We start from the raw sequence: 20,919 nt of genomic DNA, 5'->3' as shown, positions 1-20,919 counted from the left end.
GTAACTGTTTGAGGTCGTTTTTTGCATAGGAAACTATGAAGTTTTGAAGATGGTACGAGCTTTTAGTGACTTTGGACTGCACGATTCTTTTGTAAACTATTTACTACAGCATCTTATTAATTAAATTAGTAATTCTTCAAAGAAATAAATACCTGACTAACACTAGCCTATCAAATATACAGAAGACAGCACATCAACCTCATCAATCTGTTTTTCTTCAATAGATTTTCAACCTTATCTATCACTTATTGACTGGCCAAATTTGACAGATTCGAGTAAGTTGAGCTGCTGCCATCCTGTGCCTACCATCCATCCTCCGAGCCTTTTCCCAATCATGTTGGGGTCGGCTTCCAGTCTAACCGGATTCAGCTGAGTACCAGTGCTTTACAAGAAGCGACTGCCTATCTGACCTCCTCAACCCAGTTGCCCGGGCAACCCGATACCCCTTGGTTAGACTGGTGTCAGACTTACTGGCTTCTGACTACCCGTAACGACTGCCAAGGATGTTCAATGACAGCCGGGACCTACAGTTTAACGTGCCATCCGAAACACAGTCCATGGTGTCTAAGATATACTTAGAAAGTACATACAAACTTAGAAAAGTTGCATTGGTACTTGCCTGACCTGGGATCGAACCCGCGCCCTCATACTTGAGAGGTTGGTCCTTTACCAACTAGGCCACCACGACTTTCCATCCTGTGCCTACCAAAAAATTAATAAACCACGTCTAAATGAAACTTACCATCAGCATAGTTAGGTGGCAATAGCCTGAGGAAGACATCGCCTCTCCGGCCCCAAGGCCTGTGCCGCACATTGTTGCACTCGCCGCTCGCGCTGCGGTACTTGCTAGGCGGACACGGTATTCTGCTGAACTCATCCTCGTCTGATGAGCAGTTGTGCCTGTGGAAGGAGTATGATTAATATTTGGAATTAATGAAAATATGGGAGATATACAAAGTTATCAGCACGATCAAATATAGAAGTAAACTGCATTGCAATATGTTGGCAATTTTTTAAAGAAACATTGTGCACCTACCCACTTTTTATTTGTCGCCTCCTAAAGTGACAAATTCCGTGACAAATTGAAAAGACGAATAGGTGATTAATTCAATTCGTTGCAGTTTGATTACTAGGTACCTGCTATGTGGAAAGGCGTTTAAAAAACTTCAGTTAATTGTCAAATTGGATGCTAAATATGAATTCTTTTTCTCCTCATCTCACTTGTCATTGACAGAATCCTCGATACCTACCGACATCGACACTGATTGCCATAAAAAAAATGGAATACAATGATATGCATTTTTATTTACCTACGTTAAGTATGTAGGCATAAGGTACCTACCCCTATAATAATAAGAGAGAGTGAGTACGTTGCCTATTATTATAACTTTTAAGATTAGGCATTCCAAGGAGTTCAGAACTTATCCTTACGCAAGTGACTGAGAATATAGGTCAAGAGAAACTTTGGTTACTTACGCATCGCTAGCGCCTAATAGAAATCTCTTTTCTAAAGCTAGTGCTTCACTGACGGCTCGTCTGAGGTCACTTGGCACTGCCTGTATACTACTGTCATCGGATTTGCTTTTCTGTGCACTCGTCTGTACCGCGAACACAGCCGCTAAGAGCAACAAACTTCGTCGTAATCTGAAACAAAGAAAACAATTGTTAGTTATTTAGAAAATATTATATTTTCTCTTAAACATATAAATGTTCGAGTGGCCAGTCGATCTCTACGCTTTGGTTGATATCGTTTCAGACAAGATAGTTTAATAAATTATTTTATTTTGTAATCTGCCCCGTGTCTGGGATGCTTTGCTAGGTACATTGGTGTTTTTAAGACCAGTAGACGACTTCATTTCAGCTATGAAAATTATGGATGTAGTTGATGGAATGAAGATCAATAATATTAATATAAACTGCATATAAACAACAATAAAGCAGTTACCACAAAAATATACAAACGTTACGTCTGCCAACGTAAGTCGTCACGTTCTGATGAACGCATGTATAAAACTTGTAAGTATTAATATGTCGTTAACCTACATTTTTAGAAGCCGACGTTAGTCCCGAGTTCAAGGTATTTTAATCTTAGTTTACGAGAGCTAAATGATACGTTTGTTCTTTAAGCACCTAAGATGACATGTGCGTGATAAATGACCCTTGAGAACGTCATCTCAAGAATTTGGACAGCCTGTTTGTTGAAAAAATATATAGCCTAATTTACAGTCTAACGAAAAAGGATGCAGACCAATTGATTACATTTTTAACTATATGTTATACTTTAGTGTACGGACCAAATATGTGTACATGACATGTGTGGAGTTTTCCTTCTCATAAATATGCACGTTTACGTCAAAGATTAACGGGAAAATATCAGAAGCAAATGGAAAATTACTATAATTATGGTGTTCCCAAACGGTTCTTGGAGTCAACACGGTTGATTGCATCTATGCAACTTTTCAATAACTACGCACGTACCGTTATTCATCAAAAATAATTTATTCCCAGAATTATAGTTTACTATGCTATAAAGATGATTGAGTTTAACTGTACTCAAGTTAAATTTAGATATACCTTAACTAGAGGTATCATTGGTAAAATAAGATTGGGCATACAGGTATCTCTACTGAAAGGGATCAGAAATTGTATAGGGCGTTTGATTCTTTAGATTGCAATATCGTAGTGTTGTGTTAAAATAAACGTGTAGCCAAATTGAAAAGCTACTTTTTTACTGTCAGTTAAGTATTAACTATACACAAACTAGCACTACACAATATCGGTTCACATAGGAAGTGTAATCACTTCCCCGACCGCTGGAACCACAAGTTATGCTTTCATTTTTATCTATGATCTCTTATGACATCTCGCCGGTTAAACCGTACATCTTACTTTCTATTCGAATAGGGTTCACTGGTCCGAAACCAATTAATCAACATTCCATGTCGTTTAAAGGTTACAATGACAAGCCAAGTTGTCATAAAATTGATTGAAAACATTCAAGTATAATGGAACAAGATTTTATTGTGGATCTAAAGATCGAATGAGGTATGCATTAAGAGCTTTGGTTTTTAGTATGAGTGAGTACATTTATGTCATTTAATTCATTACCTAGGACAAGCTTTTCATTTCCTAGCAGGGATGTAAAAGATAAATTTTATCTACCTATTCAGCAGCTGCCATCTCTCTGAAAGGTTTGCACCTACAGATTGACTGTTAAGTTAAAATTAATACTCACATTATAAATCGAATGTCAGTTCAAAGTAATGTGGTAGCAGAATCTGTTATTTATTTGACAGTTATTAATGTTTCGTACGCATTCGGGTGTTTAAAATCTAGCATAAAATAGAGCCAGTATCTTGTTGGGTACATATCTATATTCTCAAAGAAATATTTATATTTAAGTTATTTCCTTTTCATAATAAAAATAGTATTGTGTACCAAAACAATCAAATTCACTAACTCACGATGCGAGCTGAATCATGGTCATCTCGATAAAGCAGATGTACTACGTACAACGATGATTAGACGGGAAAGAAAGTAAAACAATTACACGTGAGAAACTATCTAATTTGCACAACAATTCTGTGCGCATTTAACAAATAGTTTCACCGTTCTCTCGAGCTTTTTGGCTGTAACGTTTTCAAAAGAATGCTGCCTTTCCAAGTATTTGACATAAGTATTTGACATTCTTTCAAAACGAATATTTTTGTTTTAAGGTGAACGTGCAACGTGTAAATGTACCGAGGCTAGCTCATGTCAGCATTGTGGAAACAGATCATACCATCCTCACGTAAGTAGGGTTTTCGTGAGACACGATTTGAAAGATGAAGCAATTACGGCAGTACCCATGTTTTCAGCCATAATGATGCTCATGCTTGATCTTGAGGTCAATTTGAATAATTTTATCTATGTACATGCAATGACTCTTTTTTGAACTTATAATTTTGCAGATATAAAAATTTAATTAAAGTTCTTGTTCATGAAAAGTTTTTGTTTTTGATGATTATTAATCGAAATATAATGATTTATGTTACGTGAAGTAGGTATGTGGCATAGCCAGTTATTTTTTGTTCTTCTCGCCTTGAAAGGAGCAGCAACCGGTCAGAGTCAGCTGGCAGTGTGCACGATATGACTAAATGTCAACTTGCCACTTTCACTCTCCCGGATTTCACGAACACATTACATAATTTGAACAACACAAAAATAGCTCATAGTCATACATTGTATCGTGGAATTGCAGGATGTTCGATGATATTTTACATAAATACCTATTTATGCATTTACCAAGTAATTGAAATTGTAGGTATCATGATACAATGACGTATGAAAGAGTAACAACGTAACAAGATGAGTAATTTATCTAGGATATTATTTAGAAAGATATCGGAAAATATACTCTTTAATTGAAACATGTTTCATTGTTATTACACGACCATTTTGTATTTATGTGGCGGCAATTGTCTATAAAACTTTGATTAGGTATGCGATAGGTAGGTTTCAAATAATTATTAATATTTTATACCATGTACAGTAATAAACAGTTGAAATTATTAATAAATAGCGAATAAAATGTCTCATAAAAATCCCAATTATCCAGCTCCGAAAGTAAGCGCCATGATAAGGTGTCATTATCCTCTAAAATAATTGCTTCCGATATTCCAAAAGTTCTGAAAACTCGAATAAACATGAAGAGCTTTTTGTGAAGGTCATTCAAGAAGCTAATTATATACATACGAATTCAATGCCACAAAGACAATAAGAAAACGTGTAGCCACTCGTGTATATTATTATTCTTAATCATTACATTACGTACTGTTGTATTGAAGCGAAAGTGTGCTGGCCAGTATTACGTGACTAAAAAGTTTGAATATTTAAAATGGATATCGCTACTGTATGTTGGACAAGGTCAAATGTGGCGAAACTTGAGGGAAAATAGTTGCACTGGATGCGACTCGTGGACAAAGAATGTCGGTTCAATTTATGCATTCTATGCTGGGCTCATTACACGGAATTGGACTTAATTAATGTTGAAACCAATAGATTTTTTGTAGTTCATTTCAAGATTGATCACACTTAGAGAAATCATTTCTTTATGCAGTCATAAATGACATTCTTAATATCTGATAATACGAAAGCTTTTTGTAAATAAAATGGCATTTCTAGACAATTTATATCCAAGTATGTAGTCTAGGATGCTGGAGATTTATTCCAACGCCCATTGTTTGTTTGAGAAGGTTGCGTATAGTCGAGTGATTTGCACAGAATGGGACAACCATGCTTGAGGTACTCGCCTAAGTTCGACTAGATTTTGGCAAACGAGCAATGATTGAGGTCACACAAACGCGCTAGTAAGTAAGGATCAAGTTCACCAACAACATAAACCTCAGTAATCTTAAAATTCTTAAGTGTTCAGTCTTTTCACGTTCAATTTTCAAACTAAACAGTGGTTTTAACAAAAAAAGGACGATTAGGTATGTTGTAAATGATCTTGGGCCTTAGTGGAATGAAAGGCTCAGATTAAAGTTGAAAGTAGATCGGCTTAGTGAACGTTGACCTATTTGTAAGACGTGGATTAACGTCTGTCCTAGATATGACAATAATATAATATGTTCGGTTCATTTACAATGTAAGCGAACTTACGATTTAGGTCTTAAAATGTTGCTTACGTACTTAACGTGTGTAGGTAATAATTAATTTAATTAATAAATAAGTATATTTTTTACATTGGGTGTACTTTATATTAAGTAGGTACCTATGTATATAAATAAGTACATTTATTGAATCAATTAATATTAACGTAAGTTCAAAGTTTTCGCCGACTCTACTGCATTGTGCATAATATTAATGGTAATTACAAGCTTGAGAATTTTAGCACTAAAATTTTAATTAATAAGCCTGGGTTTACTTCCTGAACGATCATTTACTTTTTTTGCGAAGACGTCATTATTATAAACGTGTTACTAAATGCCTAAGGGGACAGTATTTTAATGAATTAAATGTTGTACATTTTTAGAAAAAACTAAATAATAATAGGACATACACACACACATACATACAGTATTTAGATACAATAAGAATAGGTAAAACAAAAAAATGATTGCCTGTATGTAATGTCAATAATTAAGTAATTTACTTTGGGTAGCTATCTGTACAAAAAAGGTGACTATAAAATTTAATGAAGACATAATACTTAGGTAGTAAATTATACCCATTATAATATTTTTAAAAGCATTGAAAAACATATTTTAAAACATCTAACTAATAATTACTTTTAATCAAAAGAAAAACATTTTACAGGTACAACATCCTAACTTAATTTATTGCCTACAGTCCATTTCGTATTGTTTTTCAGGCATCGACACAAAATATAATCACCTCCTATACCTTTTTCAAAAAGTTTTTACTAGTGTCGGGTCATTGAACATTTAATATTGATAAAACAACCTGTTATTTAGTTAAGTATAAAAATGCGAGTCCGTAAGTCCATATCAAAGTTCGATTAAGCTTATATAAGTATGTACTTATTCGTATAAAAATAATTAAAAACTCGTTTCTAAGAATCATTTGAGTTTTTTTGGAATTTGTAGATTTTATTATGTCGTATTATTATTATGAAAAAGGATCAAATCATTAATATCTAGGCCTATTAGTGAAAACAAGAGATGAAAAAGAAATACTCACAATTTAGGTAGTTACGCACTCGACTTTCCAGCGAAAGATGATTCATATTCGGTATAACTATTCATTTAGAGATAAAAAGCTAAATTAATTATTTTAAGTAAATGAATACGAAAGATTATAAACAGATGAATACAAATTGCAATTTTATTAAATTAATAGCTGTCCAGAATGTTTGCTCGCGCATTTTTTTTCTTTGCATTCAATAATTTTGAATTTCGAACTAAGCAGCCAACATTATTGGAGAACGTTTTAAAAAATATGAAAGAAACTCTTTTTATTTTAAAATGTTTTATAAGAAATAGAATATAGTTTATATTTAAATATTCAATTGATTGAAATTAACATGCAACTGTTATTGGTTGAGGTTATAAAAATAATGCGTGCAAAAAAAAAATGTTTTTAATTTTGTGTTGGGTTTTGCCGTCGGCCCTACAATATCGATATAATTTTGATGTAGGTTTAATTGAATATAATGGGTACAACAAAAACTTGAGCACGTGATTGGAACGCACGTAGATGACCTCACGAGTCGGACACCTGTCGACCTTTATATCTAGACAGACTACATCCTGAATGCTTCTTCAATATACGATACACATGTGAATCGAATATGTAGTTATCGTAATTATAATGTCAGGAAATGCGGTATGTTCTACTCGTATGTTCGTTTTACATGCCGCTTATGGGCTAGTTGAACTGAACTCCGGCATTTGAACATAAATTAATTAATTGTTGACATTTAACTTGTTCTGATGTATGTTTTGCAAATGATCCAGAATTTTTTCATGAATTTGGAATTGCGCTGGGACACTTTTTTTAAGGTTTTACATAAGAAATATTTTTTTACAACTTAACGCAAAATTAATGAATTACGTTACTAACGTTATTAAGCATTACAGGTTAATAATACCCGTTTATTTATTTTCACGTACAAACAAGCCGATAGTTTAAGCGTTTCCGCATTTTGCGTATGTTTGTGTGACGTAAGGTGATGTGTTTACGTGCATGCGGGTCTTTTGCAACCGCTATCATGTGACTTGGAGTCCCCACTACAACACTGTTTGTTTTCTTATGCATGCCTGCTAAATATTTGAATGGGACACAGACACTTTATGCCTCTTAGAGATTTACAATTATTACAACCTGTTTTGTCTTTTTTGCTGGCAGCTTGTACAATTCTTTTTTTTTAATAAAAAAATGTCCAATCTTTGTTCGCCTGAAAAAGTGGTCTTGTTATTTACAGACTGTTTCGTGAAAATGTGTTTAAAAATTAAAAGCGTTTACGTGCAACGGTTTTATGAAACCAGACACTTTTACGCAAGTTTAATTGAAATCGGTTCAATAATAAAGCAAAGTGAGTAAAATGTTTTAAACGCCGCGCTGTGTTCTTCGGAGATAGGACGTTGCTTCCTTTCTACGTGTTTCCCAAGAGATGGGTCAATAAAACCTGCAATCACTAACATTTGCTTAACTCAGTAGCGGAAATCTAACACAATCATCGATCTTCACGCTTGATCGACTCGGTGACCAAGTTAACGCTGAAACGCCAAACATCACGAGACGGTAACCTTACCAAATTAAATTTAACACTCCCAGTACGATGTGGTTATCGGATAAATGTGCTATAGGCCACGCCAATTAACGTGGACTCAGTGTAGCAACGCGCTTGCGAAAACCCTGTCGAGCTCGGGGAAAAACGGTTACCTAAACTCCCACAATGTGATGCTAGTTGGCTGTTTCGAACGTGTGAGACATTCAAAAGTGAAAATCAGTATTGAAAATTACGTATGTATGTATCACACGCTTTTGTCTGGACGAGAGAAGTACAGCTGACATTGTAACGACCACTTCACCTGCCACTCATTATTGCTGAGAATCTTAAGTTATATGCTTTAGCATTTACCTCATAGGTTAAGTTTCAAATACGACTAGGACCCAACTCACACATAACATTAATTTCAATGCACCATAGTATTGTCGTATTGATAATGGGCAAAAGTGTTGTTGAGTTTGGCCTTATTTTTTCGGAATACATCGATATTTGATACGTGGTGCTGGAAAAATGAAAATGTATAATGTTAAAGAGGCCTCGACGTATTTTATCGAACACCATGGCTAATAAAGAACATCTGATGTAACTAATGTATATTTATTCTAATTAATTAAAAGGCATTAATATTCTTTAACGAATACTTCAGATAGGCGTGTAAAATATTTGTTCGAGGAAATCGTAAAGTAAAGACAAAGGCGTGTTTTATGTGTTACGAAGATTTCTTTCCATATTAGATAATGCCATCGTGTGACTGTAGGTCATTCCGAAGATATAAGTTTGCCGTCGAAGACTGGTTCTTATCTTTTGTCTATATTTATGGCGTTATTCAGAAAAATGTATGTACGACACTAGGATAGAATATATGATAGGCGTAGGCGTATATCAGAAAAATATCTTGCCGAAATAAATATTTTTTATACGTTATTATTATTCAATTTATTTCTAAAAAACACTAAAGAATTGGTTCTGTTAAAATAGCTGGGTATCGGAATGTGAAAATTATTAGCCTTGACGTTGCGTAGTGATCAACTCTGAACAGCCGGTATTTCAAAAGGTGAAATTGTAGGCTGGTTAAATAAAAACTAGCAATTCATACTTCAGATCTGGATAAAACAAAGCATTGTTTTAAGTATGACTCACTTGTGCGTGATTCCTTTTGGTTGAGGTTTCGTGCCTTTTTCGAGAGTTTACGCACAACTCGCAGCCATGCTAACTTTGGGTTGGTATCTAAACTAACGAGATATAATAATCAGACTAATTATGTGTTTATGACCTTTTTATGTCTTTGAATGATTAGATTAATATGTTAAACTTCCAAATTACTGTTTACATTTCCTGAGGTAAATTCTTGTTAATAAACGATAAAATATGATCAAAATAATTAACATCCTACGAAGAATTTACAACAATAAAATTCAGTACGAATTTTTCAAAGGATTTTTATAATTAACGAAGTCTAAGTTCTTACCTATTTGCAGATATTTCTCAGTTTGCTATTCAAAGTCGGAGCGGTCAAATACCAACATTACCTAATCAAGTTGTTTCTGAGAAGCTAGACGACGCGCGTTACGCAACACAATTTAACAACAATTGTTAATAAGTGGTTTCTTAACGTTAATTTTCTGCCTGATAATCCGCTTCTGACATTATTAATGGGCTTAATAAACATACTTTCTCACGGCTACAATCATTTTTAAGTCGGAAATCATAAATATCTTAAGGCTGCGTTGTGAACAGCTAGCGTGTAGTTCTGATGATATTATTTACGCTTAGATTGTTGCCTTTAAAATGTGTCTATCTTATTTTAATTTAAAATTAGAGACACGCAATATGCTTCCAAGTGGCGTGCTTTGGTGTGAATATCTGACAAACAAAACAAGTATTGTTAAGTATGACCGTTTTTTAAATCTCGAGTTGAAGTTGTTTTTTTATATGTCTGGTGGTACTAAATATGTCATCACTTTTAATAGTAGTAGACACAACACTTAGCACCGCTCCATCGACTATTAAACATGTACTTAATCGGACTGTCAACAACGATTATTTGTGATGGGCACACAATGTACCCAGCTTTTAGTTTTTTCGTACAAAACGCTTACGGCTCGATCACGCAGAGATACAAGATAACAAATCAATTTGAATACAGCACCCAATTGTTTAGCAATCAGTGATGAGTAATTCACGATATTCTCACTGAATTAAATACTTTAGAACTATTATGTAAAGAGATAAATGCACATTACAGGTAACAGGTTTAACACTGTTTACAGCTCGTCAAGTAAGTATGAAGTTTCTATTGTTCAACTTCAAGATGAAAACTAGAAGTTATCGGCCGCCTCTATCCAATCAGACAAATTGAAACAGCGGAAAGCGTAAACGTAGTTCCTTTGTTTAACGTTTTTATTAGCTGTCTTATTACTATGGCGCGATTGTAATTATTGACAATAATAGTTTAAAGAGAGGTTGATTGGCCTTTAATTACTTCCTAATATGTGTAGTCGTGACCTTTGGTGAGACTTGATAACTTGATAAGTTGGCATGCGCCGATACCTTATTTGTACAAAAGTGACATCCTGAGATATAAACAAGTACCTATTTATAATCTTTTCTATTAGGCATGGGACTACTACAGTCATGAGTATTAAAGCTGTTGTCGGGTCGGAAGATTTCGAAAAGAAGATGTCACAGCAATACAATCTTTCTCTAACATACTTAATCTATTGCCGAGCTCAAAGAAGGATATGACTTAGGTAACATTACAAGTTTAGAATTACTCAGTATTATCAGAAATTTCGTTATTATGTTTTAGCAAATGTCAGTAGAGCGGTATTGCCGATTAAGTTTGAAATACTGCCTCTGGTCATATATTCAAAACTAGTTATTTGAAAAAGGTAAAGTTTTATTTAAAAAGCTACACAAAACAACAGGGATTGACATCACAAAAAACTCAAGTACCTATGTATCATTAAACAGTATAACACGGCAAGTAATATTTAAGTAAGTATTTAGACAACTAATGAATAAATAATACCTCAGACAAAAAAACTATTCAAAACAAATTATTGTTCCGCTTTGTATTTTAACCCAACACAACAGATCATCAGATCATCTTTTTTCGTACCATGCGTAGTCGGTATAAAAAAGCGGGATCTGTACTTTGAATGACGTCAGATGATGTGGGAAATCACGATCAGAAATCGAAGAATGGACTATAATATGACGTCACGGATAACGCAATCTTGTGGGCCAACTGACCAGCCCCCTCAATATAAGCATTTCATTCGCTGAGTCGTTCCTTTATGTTGTGGCTTTGTGATTGGCCAAGTCACAGTAACTAGGTATAGGTTAGTATGTAATTTTGGTTGCGAAGTTTTCCTACAGGGGTCAAAGTTCGCTAAAGCTTTAAATATCAACAACAAATCGGCGAGTTTTATGGTGATTTGTATGTAACCATTATGCCTATTTATGGTAGTTAATACGTTAGTAAAGTATTCGTTTTTGTTCGGTATTTAACAACCATATTAGACCCCAACTTTGAAAAACATATTTCTTGCGAATTTTATTAGTTAAGCTTCATAATAAACAAATTACAAATAAACATATCCAAATTAAGAAAGAGTACTGTAATGACAATCATAGAGAAATGTTGCAATTAGAGCGTTTCATACTTATTTATTTTGTCTCGCCTCTATGAATCTTTTAATGCGTACAGTATAATTAAAACAGTCAGTTGCCCATTTTTTATAGTTGGGCGGTGAATCTCGACGTAAATCTAAAGTTACCAAATACATTTTCTTCTCAATGTCGTATTAGAAAGCTTGGTACTGTAAAATTACAGTTTTGTAATCAATACAAATTAACCTGTCGATTTCAAGGGGCAAGTTCATGCTTTAAATGACTCGTAGCCTTGAAAGACTGAGTTATTAGGCCCCAAGCGCCTATTCAGTAGATTTCAAGATAGGGAAATAATACAATTAGTGGAACCTCGCCTTTTTAGTTCCGCCCAGGTGCAAGGCTTACTCAGTCAATAAATATAAGATTCTAAGCGCATTTGTAAGCATCAACATTACAAATTGATGAACTATAATAAAGAATTATTAGGTCGTTAGCATCATCGATTTATTGGTTAGTTTAGACACGAAACATTAGAGGTTTACGATAGTGAAGCGGAAGCGATACCGTACTTTGTATAAGTTCCGTGTGTGCATCTTCAACAAAAAATAAAAATAAGATCTGCCTTTAATTACACCAAGTCAATATGCTTACACGCAAGATTTAAGTACGCACAAAAACAGTTATGTCAGTGGCATGCAGTAATATTGTGCAATATGTAAGGAAGGAAGAAAATTCATTATTACTCCGTTGTTATGCCGTAATGATGAGCACGCGGGTTACCTAACCGTCAAAGCGACCGTAACACTTACCAGTCGGTCATTTGGCCTTCGCAGCCATATACACCCGGTTGGTCTACCACCGTACGCATTTGTTATGAACTGCTAACAATCTAAGAGAAAGGACAATGTCACTAAATAATCGATTTTATTGACTTGCTGTAACAGATATATTGAATTTTTTGTACCATGTAAAGACACAATGTTATATCCTACAATGATTTGACGTTTTATAAAAAAGGAATTTTAAAAATATGTATTGAATTTTAAAAACATTAAACTGTAATAACATATAATTCCAGCACTGAAAAAAGATTACACTATTCCCGAATGATATTTGCATAAAACGAGGATAGACGATTATATTCATTTTGAGTTCATATAATTTGTCGTACTACAGTTTAATAAGCTTGTTCCTACCTACAGCCAAGTTAGCTTAGTAACAAGCAGTATTGTGTAAGTTGCAGTGTACAATTAAATTCATGAGTAAATGCTAAATTATCCAATTTCAACACTGAGTGGGTGCGGCTACTAATTGAATGACGAGTGTTTCAATAACAAGAACTTGGAGAGAAAGCTTTTGGTAAGCTATTGAAAATGTATATTTAACACCGATTAAGTTGTATCAAAACAACATTATTCCTGCTTTCCATCAATATAGATTAGGCAGAGACATGAGGCGTCATACCTAATCATCGACTCTTATTTCCCATCCGACTTTAGTTGCACTTACGATTACCAGATCAAAAAGTCATTCGTTGGATTATTCCTATGTTATTTACAATAGTCGTATAAATAACCCTTCGAATTAATTACTTGTAATTTACCTTGGCACGAGTTATGCACCGAGAGGATTTACGATAAGCGTCACATCATGATTTATTCCCGTAAACATCTTCGCATGAATCAGTATAAATAATACGAACAAATAAACAATAGTTAGTTAATAATACAAAGAAATCCGGGAAAATGGCTATAAAACTGACTGTTTTTCTGAACTGGACTACAGTTATTCAAATTCCTAGCAGTTGTTTATGACTGTTTTAAGTAATGGTTTTTCACACGGATCTTATGATCGTAAAAGGTAGCATCATCATTTACAATCGTCTTTTCTAGGAATCCTAGAGTTCCGGTTGTACATACATGTTCTTCCGTGAACTCGTATTTAGATGAAGTTATTTAACGTTTTTATTGATATAATGAACCTCTGTGATTGACAGCGTCTAAGCTAATGTGCGGTTACGTAAGGACGGCTCATGAATGGACCAAGATTCGAACCGAGATTGACGACTCGCGTACATTATGTTTAATTTTATACAGCAAGTGCTTATTTTATTTATCTTTAAAATTAATTAGCGGGTCAAGTGCTGTAGAAGTGTAGAGATAGCTTGTACACCTCATGGTGTGTTATTAAATTTTGTAATTAACAATTACACATTTAATGCAAACGGAGAGCTCAGACTCTACTGTGCATCATGTGTAAGTCACTACCGGGCCCTCGTGGGCCCTCGTGGGCCCGGTAGTGACTTGCCAACCCGAATTTGTCAGTTTCGCCAGTTTCGTCAGTTTCGCTCATGCGAAGACAGATTGCCGGGAATTGACAGGGTGTCGCCGTCGATGAACACGTCTGGGAGGACATCATGTCAAATTATGTTCGTTTGCCCATTTACCTACCTTTTTGTGGTTTCCTCAACTTAAAAATTGCGCGCCTGTAACTCTGTGGAGTATTTTTAACGTACTTCAGAAAAAGATGGGGGTTTTCAATACCACCGCGTGTACCTATATAATTTTCATACAGCTCAGTAAACATTTAAAAATCAAAGCAAACATTATCATCTGAACAAGCATTTGATCATTCTGTTTGACTTGAAATTGACGGTCTTGAGAATGCTTCCATTAGCAAAACGAAGCGTGAAGCGACAAATTAAGGCGCTGCATAAAACGTAGATTTGGTAAAAAAATAAATATTCAAACTAGCCACGCTTATTAATCTGTGGCCGGCCATTATTCGACAAAGGCGCGTTCGCGTTGAACGAAAGCGAATGCGCCCGGGGCTGGAAGAAATCGAAAACTTGTTGCGTAAGCGGAAAGTCGAGGTCCCATAGTTGCGTAAGGGTACGTTATATACGCAAGCTCGGGACAGTTCGTGTGTGCTGACCTCTGTTTTCGGATAAACAATGGGTCGTTTGTTACTAAACAATTTTAATCGGTGTCATTTTTTATTTTAGATAATAAATAAGAATTGTGTTTGAGTTTTGGTTGCGGTGTTGTTATTTAGAGGTGATTTTTTTTATACTTATTTATGTGCACGTTTGAACAAAATAGTACAAAATGATTTTACCAACCTGTTTTCAACTTTTTTTCGATTTGTAATATTGTAAGGTCTCAGTTTTGCGATTTCCATTTCTCCTGAATATTGTTCTCTTCTTGTCGAGAGACCTGCAGGTTTAATTACCTGACAAACATTTGTGTTGGAGTATTGGTTATGGCTCAGTAAAATTAAATGATACATAACGCTGTCTCTACCATTGCAAAACTGAAAAAATCCAACACAAATTACAAGACCCAACAAACTTTTGCTACGAATTAACTCCAAATACCTAGCATAACTTTCGCCTACTCCAAAACCGTTCGTCTTAATATGTCGCTTAGATTGAAGTCACGCATGCGCGTAATCCAGCGGCCATTGCGCAATAGTAGTAGCCTAGTGAGGAGTTCGATGAGTCGTCCGCGCGTGCAACATGTTCCAATTGCGACCTGCATTGCTGCCTGTGTCACGGCGATATTGCGTCAACTTTTGGCTTATCATTGCATGAGCTACATGTTTTGACGTTAATGATGTTCGACATGTTTGAGTTTTGAAAGTTTGAATTTGGAAGTTGCTAGCTTCTTTTGTTTTGTCTGTGTTTTCTTTTTGCATGTAAAGTTTCTGGCAATGAAAATGCCATTTGGTGCCTCTAAATTGTAGCGGTATCGTATTGTAATTATCTGAATAAAAATACCCAGTAGCTATATCTGAATCTACATCTATCGTTCGATTATTCTATCGCATGAAATAATTAGTTCCTATTTTAAACAATTTAATTTCCTTATGAAAAACAACAATGAATCATTTTAACTTAGGTCGTGTCTCAATTAACAGGATACATTTTTTGACATATTTTTATCATAAACAACATTAATTGCAAAGATAATAAGATTCATGAATTTTCCTCATGACGATTGTGATATTATTGAGAAAATATGTTTTTATCGATGATGTGTTCATCTTACTTGGAAAGATTAATTTATGCTGAATTCCTATATTATTAAAGTTAAGTGTTATTGTTCATTTCATTTACATATCGATTAATACAAGAAGGAACCTCGGCTTTACTTACTATCCGCAAACATAGAAATTATGCGACTTTGTCCAAGTCACATTTAGCGATAAGGCCTAATAGAAATACTTAACTATGTAGTTAGTACTTTGGGAGGTTACAGGCTAAAGTTCACGGAGATTTTCGCAATTTTCAGTCATTATATTCGACACATTCACATGTTTTACGACGAATATTTACTCGAAACGTCATGCGTGTTAGACTCTACAGAATCCTACCTATCTCAAACGACCTACATATACCTTCAAAAGGTTCTGGTTTTTGCCTTTTCCGTTCAACAGACAACCAGACAAAATGTCTCCAAAGTTCCATAATTATTCCACATGTATTATGCAACGCACAGCAATGAGGAAGACAGGTCATCCAGACATCTACATTTAATTATCTGACAACAGGTACTTGCATAACAAGCTATGCACATTATTCAAATACTGGTTACTAACACTTGGTCGCATCTGGCTTCTGTGAGAAATAATGAAGCTACTGGAATCACGTGGAATGAAATGTTGACGTTTCTGTCCATTGTTATTTTTTAAAGAAAACTTGGTGTTCTCATATTTTTTTTCTAAGATTCAGAGTGGTTAAAAATAGTTTCAGTAGAAGTTTTCAGATTTTCAAGGCAAAAGCTTGTTATAATTTTTGATATCAAACATTATTAAGCAGTAGTCTAGCTTCCATAAAAATGGTAAGGGCCGATTTTTCAATCGCCATATAACTTTTATCCGAAGAATATGTTTGACAGCTTTTGTGTAGACAATATGTAAGACCGAAATATTTATTCCTTAGATAAAAATTATCTGGCGATTGAAATATCGGCCGTAGGATCATCAAATAATTCGCTCTGTACCTAAGCCAGGATTTTGAAAAACTTTTCCACAGACAAAAAAGTAATTTCTACTAACAAACGTGTACGATAAATTGAAATTGTATTTGATAATTGAATTGAGTAACTATTAATCACATTAGAATCCACGTAACACCTGTGGTTCACCACAACTCAATCGTTGCTGGTATGTCATACTCACATTCCATCGCAATCCTGAGTATCATTTTATAACTTAATACAGTTTATAAAGCCTATTAGCTATAGTACATGTAGCTTATTGCTCTTTCGAGGGAAACATAAGTATTTTTCCTTGTATCTATTGCACACTTAAGTAGCGAACTATCAAACACATCCAATTTTGCTTGATAGTTTTAAAGATTTCCTTGTGGGCTTTCAATTTGTTGCAAATAAGTAAGTGCTGAAAGACTGAAAGATTTGTAATTTGAAAATATTTAAATAAGTGTACGACACTTAAATGTATAGATATTATGAACTTTAATATAATGGTAAAGATTTGATTAAGCTTTTATCGAAAATTTGATTAATATTAATTGGGATGGCGATGAGTCTTAGCTTTGGTCGTTTCGCACAAATCCAAATAAAATATAACAAGCAAACCAAACGACCATGACATGAATTCCATATTTATTTGGCCTATTTTTTACAATTTATTAGCACTTAGTACCTAAGTATTACATTGGCAGTGAAGGTGACAATTGGTGAAACTTTAGATGTTATTAACAATACACGCAACTATTTTTGGTCAAATGTTTTTTTTTTCATATATTACACTACCTAATGAGATCAGAGATATTATTTAAATTGGTACACAACATCACATATAATAAGCTACGCAAGACGGTGTACTAAGAGCTGAGTAATATATCCAGTTGTCTCAGTCTTATTTGAAAGAACATTTAGGTATAAATGACAAAAATAAAAGATTACTGTGGTTAAATTATTATTAAATTGCGGTAAAACAAAAAAGGAACGTATAAAACGGATCATTTATCATGTTAACCTTTCCATCACAAAATTCAATGTGACCTTGCTAGGGCGTTTACCTGACACCATACTATTCGTTAAATGTACTATAATTACACATAAAAATAACAACATCCTTATACCTTATTAGGGTATAAGTATTTGTTTGGTTATTCGCATTCTTAGGAGGCTTTTGACAAAGATTGCGGATGTTCGTCTACTGTCGACGTCAAAAAACAACATTCCATCTTCACTACACAAGGTTTTAAATGGTAAGACGAAAATAGTTCGCTTAGAACTAGGAAATAGTTTGCAAAAACTTAAGACGCCTATTCACGTGTATTCTCAAGACTTTAGACGATGACATAAACTGTCATTATACAATATCGTTGTTACTAACTAGTTTCTAAACTGAAAAGAGGTTGGCATTCTTGTAATCACAATTTGGTGACCGCGATTCGGTCTCCACCTACACGTAATTTTCGATGCAAGTAGATGCAACAGGGGTCAAAATGGGGAAAACTTGAGCAATAACGTTAGCAAATGAAGTATTAACATGACAAGCACGTAAACAGGTTGCCGAGATTAATTCATTTTAGACTATTTTTAGAATCACAAATAGTTTCGTGCAAATAAAACAAGTTGGCGCGAATAAGGCTTTAGAATACCAACGTGTTATTTTCGAGTGTTCACGTATAACACATTATCCAATTATTACGAACGCTTAGATAAATATTACTTAAATGTTTACAATACTACACGTAACTTTAAATATTGCATTTGTTACACGCCACTTTCCATGTTCGAGAATCATAACTTAGCTACACATACAACTATTTATCGCTAGCTTCGAACTCAAATCTTCTGTTAAATAATGCATCAGGAAATAAAGTTACGTAACTCATAAGTGGATGAAACCATAACAAGGCATACACTGTAAAGTTCACTAGCAGGAAATATTACATAGGTTTATGTAGGACACATCCTTTATTAATGATGCTTGCACACGCTAGAGTTACGAATGTAAACCTCAATTCTCAGGTCACAGTTCACAGGTGAACCAAACTCAAAGTTCAACAGCTACTTTAGCCAAATTAAAGCGATTCTAACTAACAAGGTTACCACAATAAGGTCGATTGTTAAGCAACTCTTACTATTTGTCGCCTCTGAAGTCATAAGTTCGAAACAAGAATTGGCACACTAGTTCTTGAAAATAAGTTTGTAGAACATGAAATCAGGTGGTAAGTTTATAAGAAAATTATAGTATGAGAATGTCTCAAGTTTAAAGTTAATGTGTATATTTATAATAATGCACATGGCCTTGCCAATTGGGTCACAATTTACTAAAATATTGCCACAATACTTAATTATTTGTCGTACGAGTGCTCTTTATAACTTAACATTTGAATATTGTAGCGAGCTGAACTTGTAGCCTCGATTGGCATTGTCCTACATTCAGTAAAGGAGAGGAATTTAGCAGTTGATTTGACACTTCATACTTTAGTTTGCGAAACTGTTTAGAGATTGCCAGATAGCCAAATGACGAGGTTTGACGATGATGATGGGTTATGGAATTGTTCCATGACATTTGACCCCACGTGACCCTTCTACTTTGTAAGAAACTTATAGGTAGCGCTTAAAATTGTTTCAATTTTCTATTGTTTGGAATTCATATCCTGGTACTTGATTAACTCTATCTTAGTCTAGAAATCACTTGTAAAAAATTGCCAACTTACTTTTTAATAGTTCCCATGCTGCTGCTAACAATAGACACCTGATTAAATTATTCAAAAAAACATCAATTCGAACAAAACAAAAGAACACGACTAGTTTGAACAGATCACTTTTTGTTTTTATAAATCGAACGGTCGAATGTCAATGTGGAAAAATTTGTTCGCGATTTTCGCGGGAGCGGTTGCGAGCGCGCTCCGTTCGTAGCGAACGTGCTGGCTCGACGGTAGTGACGGAATGAGGCTGGTGCCTGGAGCTCCCTCAGCTGTACAGCAGCCGCCAGCGCAGCGCCTGAGAGAAAGTTAAGTTATCAAACTCCGCGGTTACGTTCAGCGATGACGCTATCTTCCCAGCGGTTGCGTATTCGGTGACAAAATTAAATTTTCGCGTACCGGCAACAATTTATGCGCTACTGACACGGTGAGCGTCCGTCGTTCATGGTGTCCCACTTTTTCAATTTGTTTATTTACATTTTGAAGTTAGCGATAACACAATAACTATTGCAGAATTTTGGTGTAACATTTAGAAGTCCTGAAAGATTATCGTCGCTTGGTGTAAGGACTTTACAAATGAAACTTAAAATGTTTTATAGGGCTATATATGTTAACAAAATAAGGAATTTTTCACGACAATTGCACGGAGTAGGTACTTGGTGGTACTACTTTAATCTGATAATTAATTTTAGGTGAATTATTAGTAAACCATGTCCGTTATTTTTTTTATTAATTCTATTTTTTTTAATACCAGATTAAAGTAATCAATTAACTTAAATGTTCCGAATAAAATCGGGAAATATTATATTTATAGTTATTACGTAATACACGGGTTAATATTTATTCGATTGTAAGTGGTGACCGCACAACTTTCACTTTTGCGAATGTGGGTAGGTTGTTAAGAAAAGTCATATGATAAACGTAAGTACTTCCATACTCGTACTCATATACAATCGAGATAATGAGGCTGTGAGAACGTGCATTTAGATCAGTTACAAAATTGAAACAATATTGCATGTGGTTACTTGTAAGTATAGTGGCTGTTCAATGTGACTGAAATGTAAAATTGATGACATAGGTATAGCTAAGTATACCGCTACATAGTATTTCTCTACTAAATCTTCTTCATAAAACTCTCCTATAGCGGGCCTACTGCAAGAGTTTGCTAGAAATACATAAACTGTTAAATAAATAAATAGGTAAGTATTTACAGTTCAAAATAATAACGATAGGTTACAGTGAAACTTAGTTTTAGTTTCTAGTGTTTTCCTATCCCTTTTCTTACTAAGTATAATAAAAGTCAGCGTCTTCGCGATACGTATTTCTCTTCCGCACGTATCAGCCGACATCTGTTCACTTCCTTCCTAGCGTTATACTATCT

General features: G+C 34.5%; 1 protein-coding gene across 1 annotated transcript in view; it reads right to left on the bottom strand.

Annotated features, from left to right (window-relative positions):
• The window catches only part of LOC124633247 (heme peroxidase 2), a 39,657-nt gene extending 19,876 nt beyond the window's left edge, over window positions 1-19,781 (bottom strand). The window contains exons 1-3 of the mRNA XM_047168419.1: window positions 19,551-19,781; window positions 1,477-1,644; window positions 743-900 (exon numbers count right to left, since the gene is read on the bottom strand). Coding sequence (XP_047024375.1) covers window positions 743-900; window positions 1,477-1,644; window positions 19,551-19,567 — 343 coding nt within the window. The 5' untranslated portion in view covers window positions 19,568-19,781. The remainder of the gene's footprint in view (window positions 1-742; window positions 901-1,476; window positions 1,645-19,550) is intronic.
• Window positions 19,782-20,919: the final 1,138 nt, after the last annotated feature.

Source organism: Helicoverpa zea, chromosome 9 (genome assembly GCF_022581195.2).
Source record: "Helicoverpa zea isolate HzStark_Cry1AcR chromosome 9, ilHelZeax1.1, whole genome shotgun sequence".
Lineage (NCBI taxonomy): Eukaryota > Metazoa > Arthropoda > Insecta > Lepidoptera > Noctuidae > Helicoverpa > Helicoverpa zea.
The sequence above is the reverse complement of the archived record's forward strand: the minus strand, read 5'-3'. Positions and strand labels throughout refer to the sequence as shown.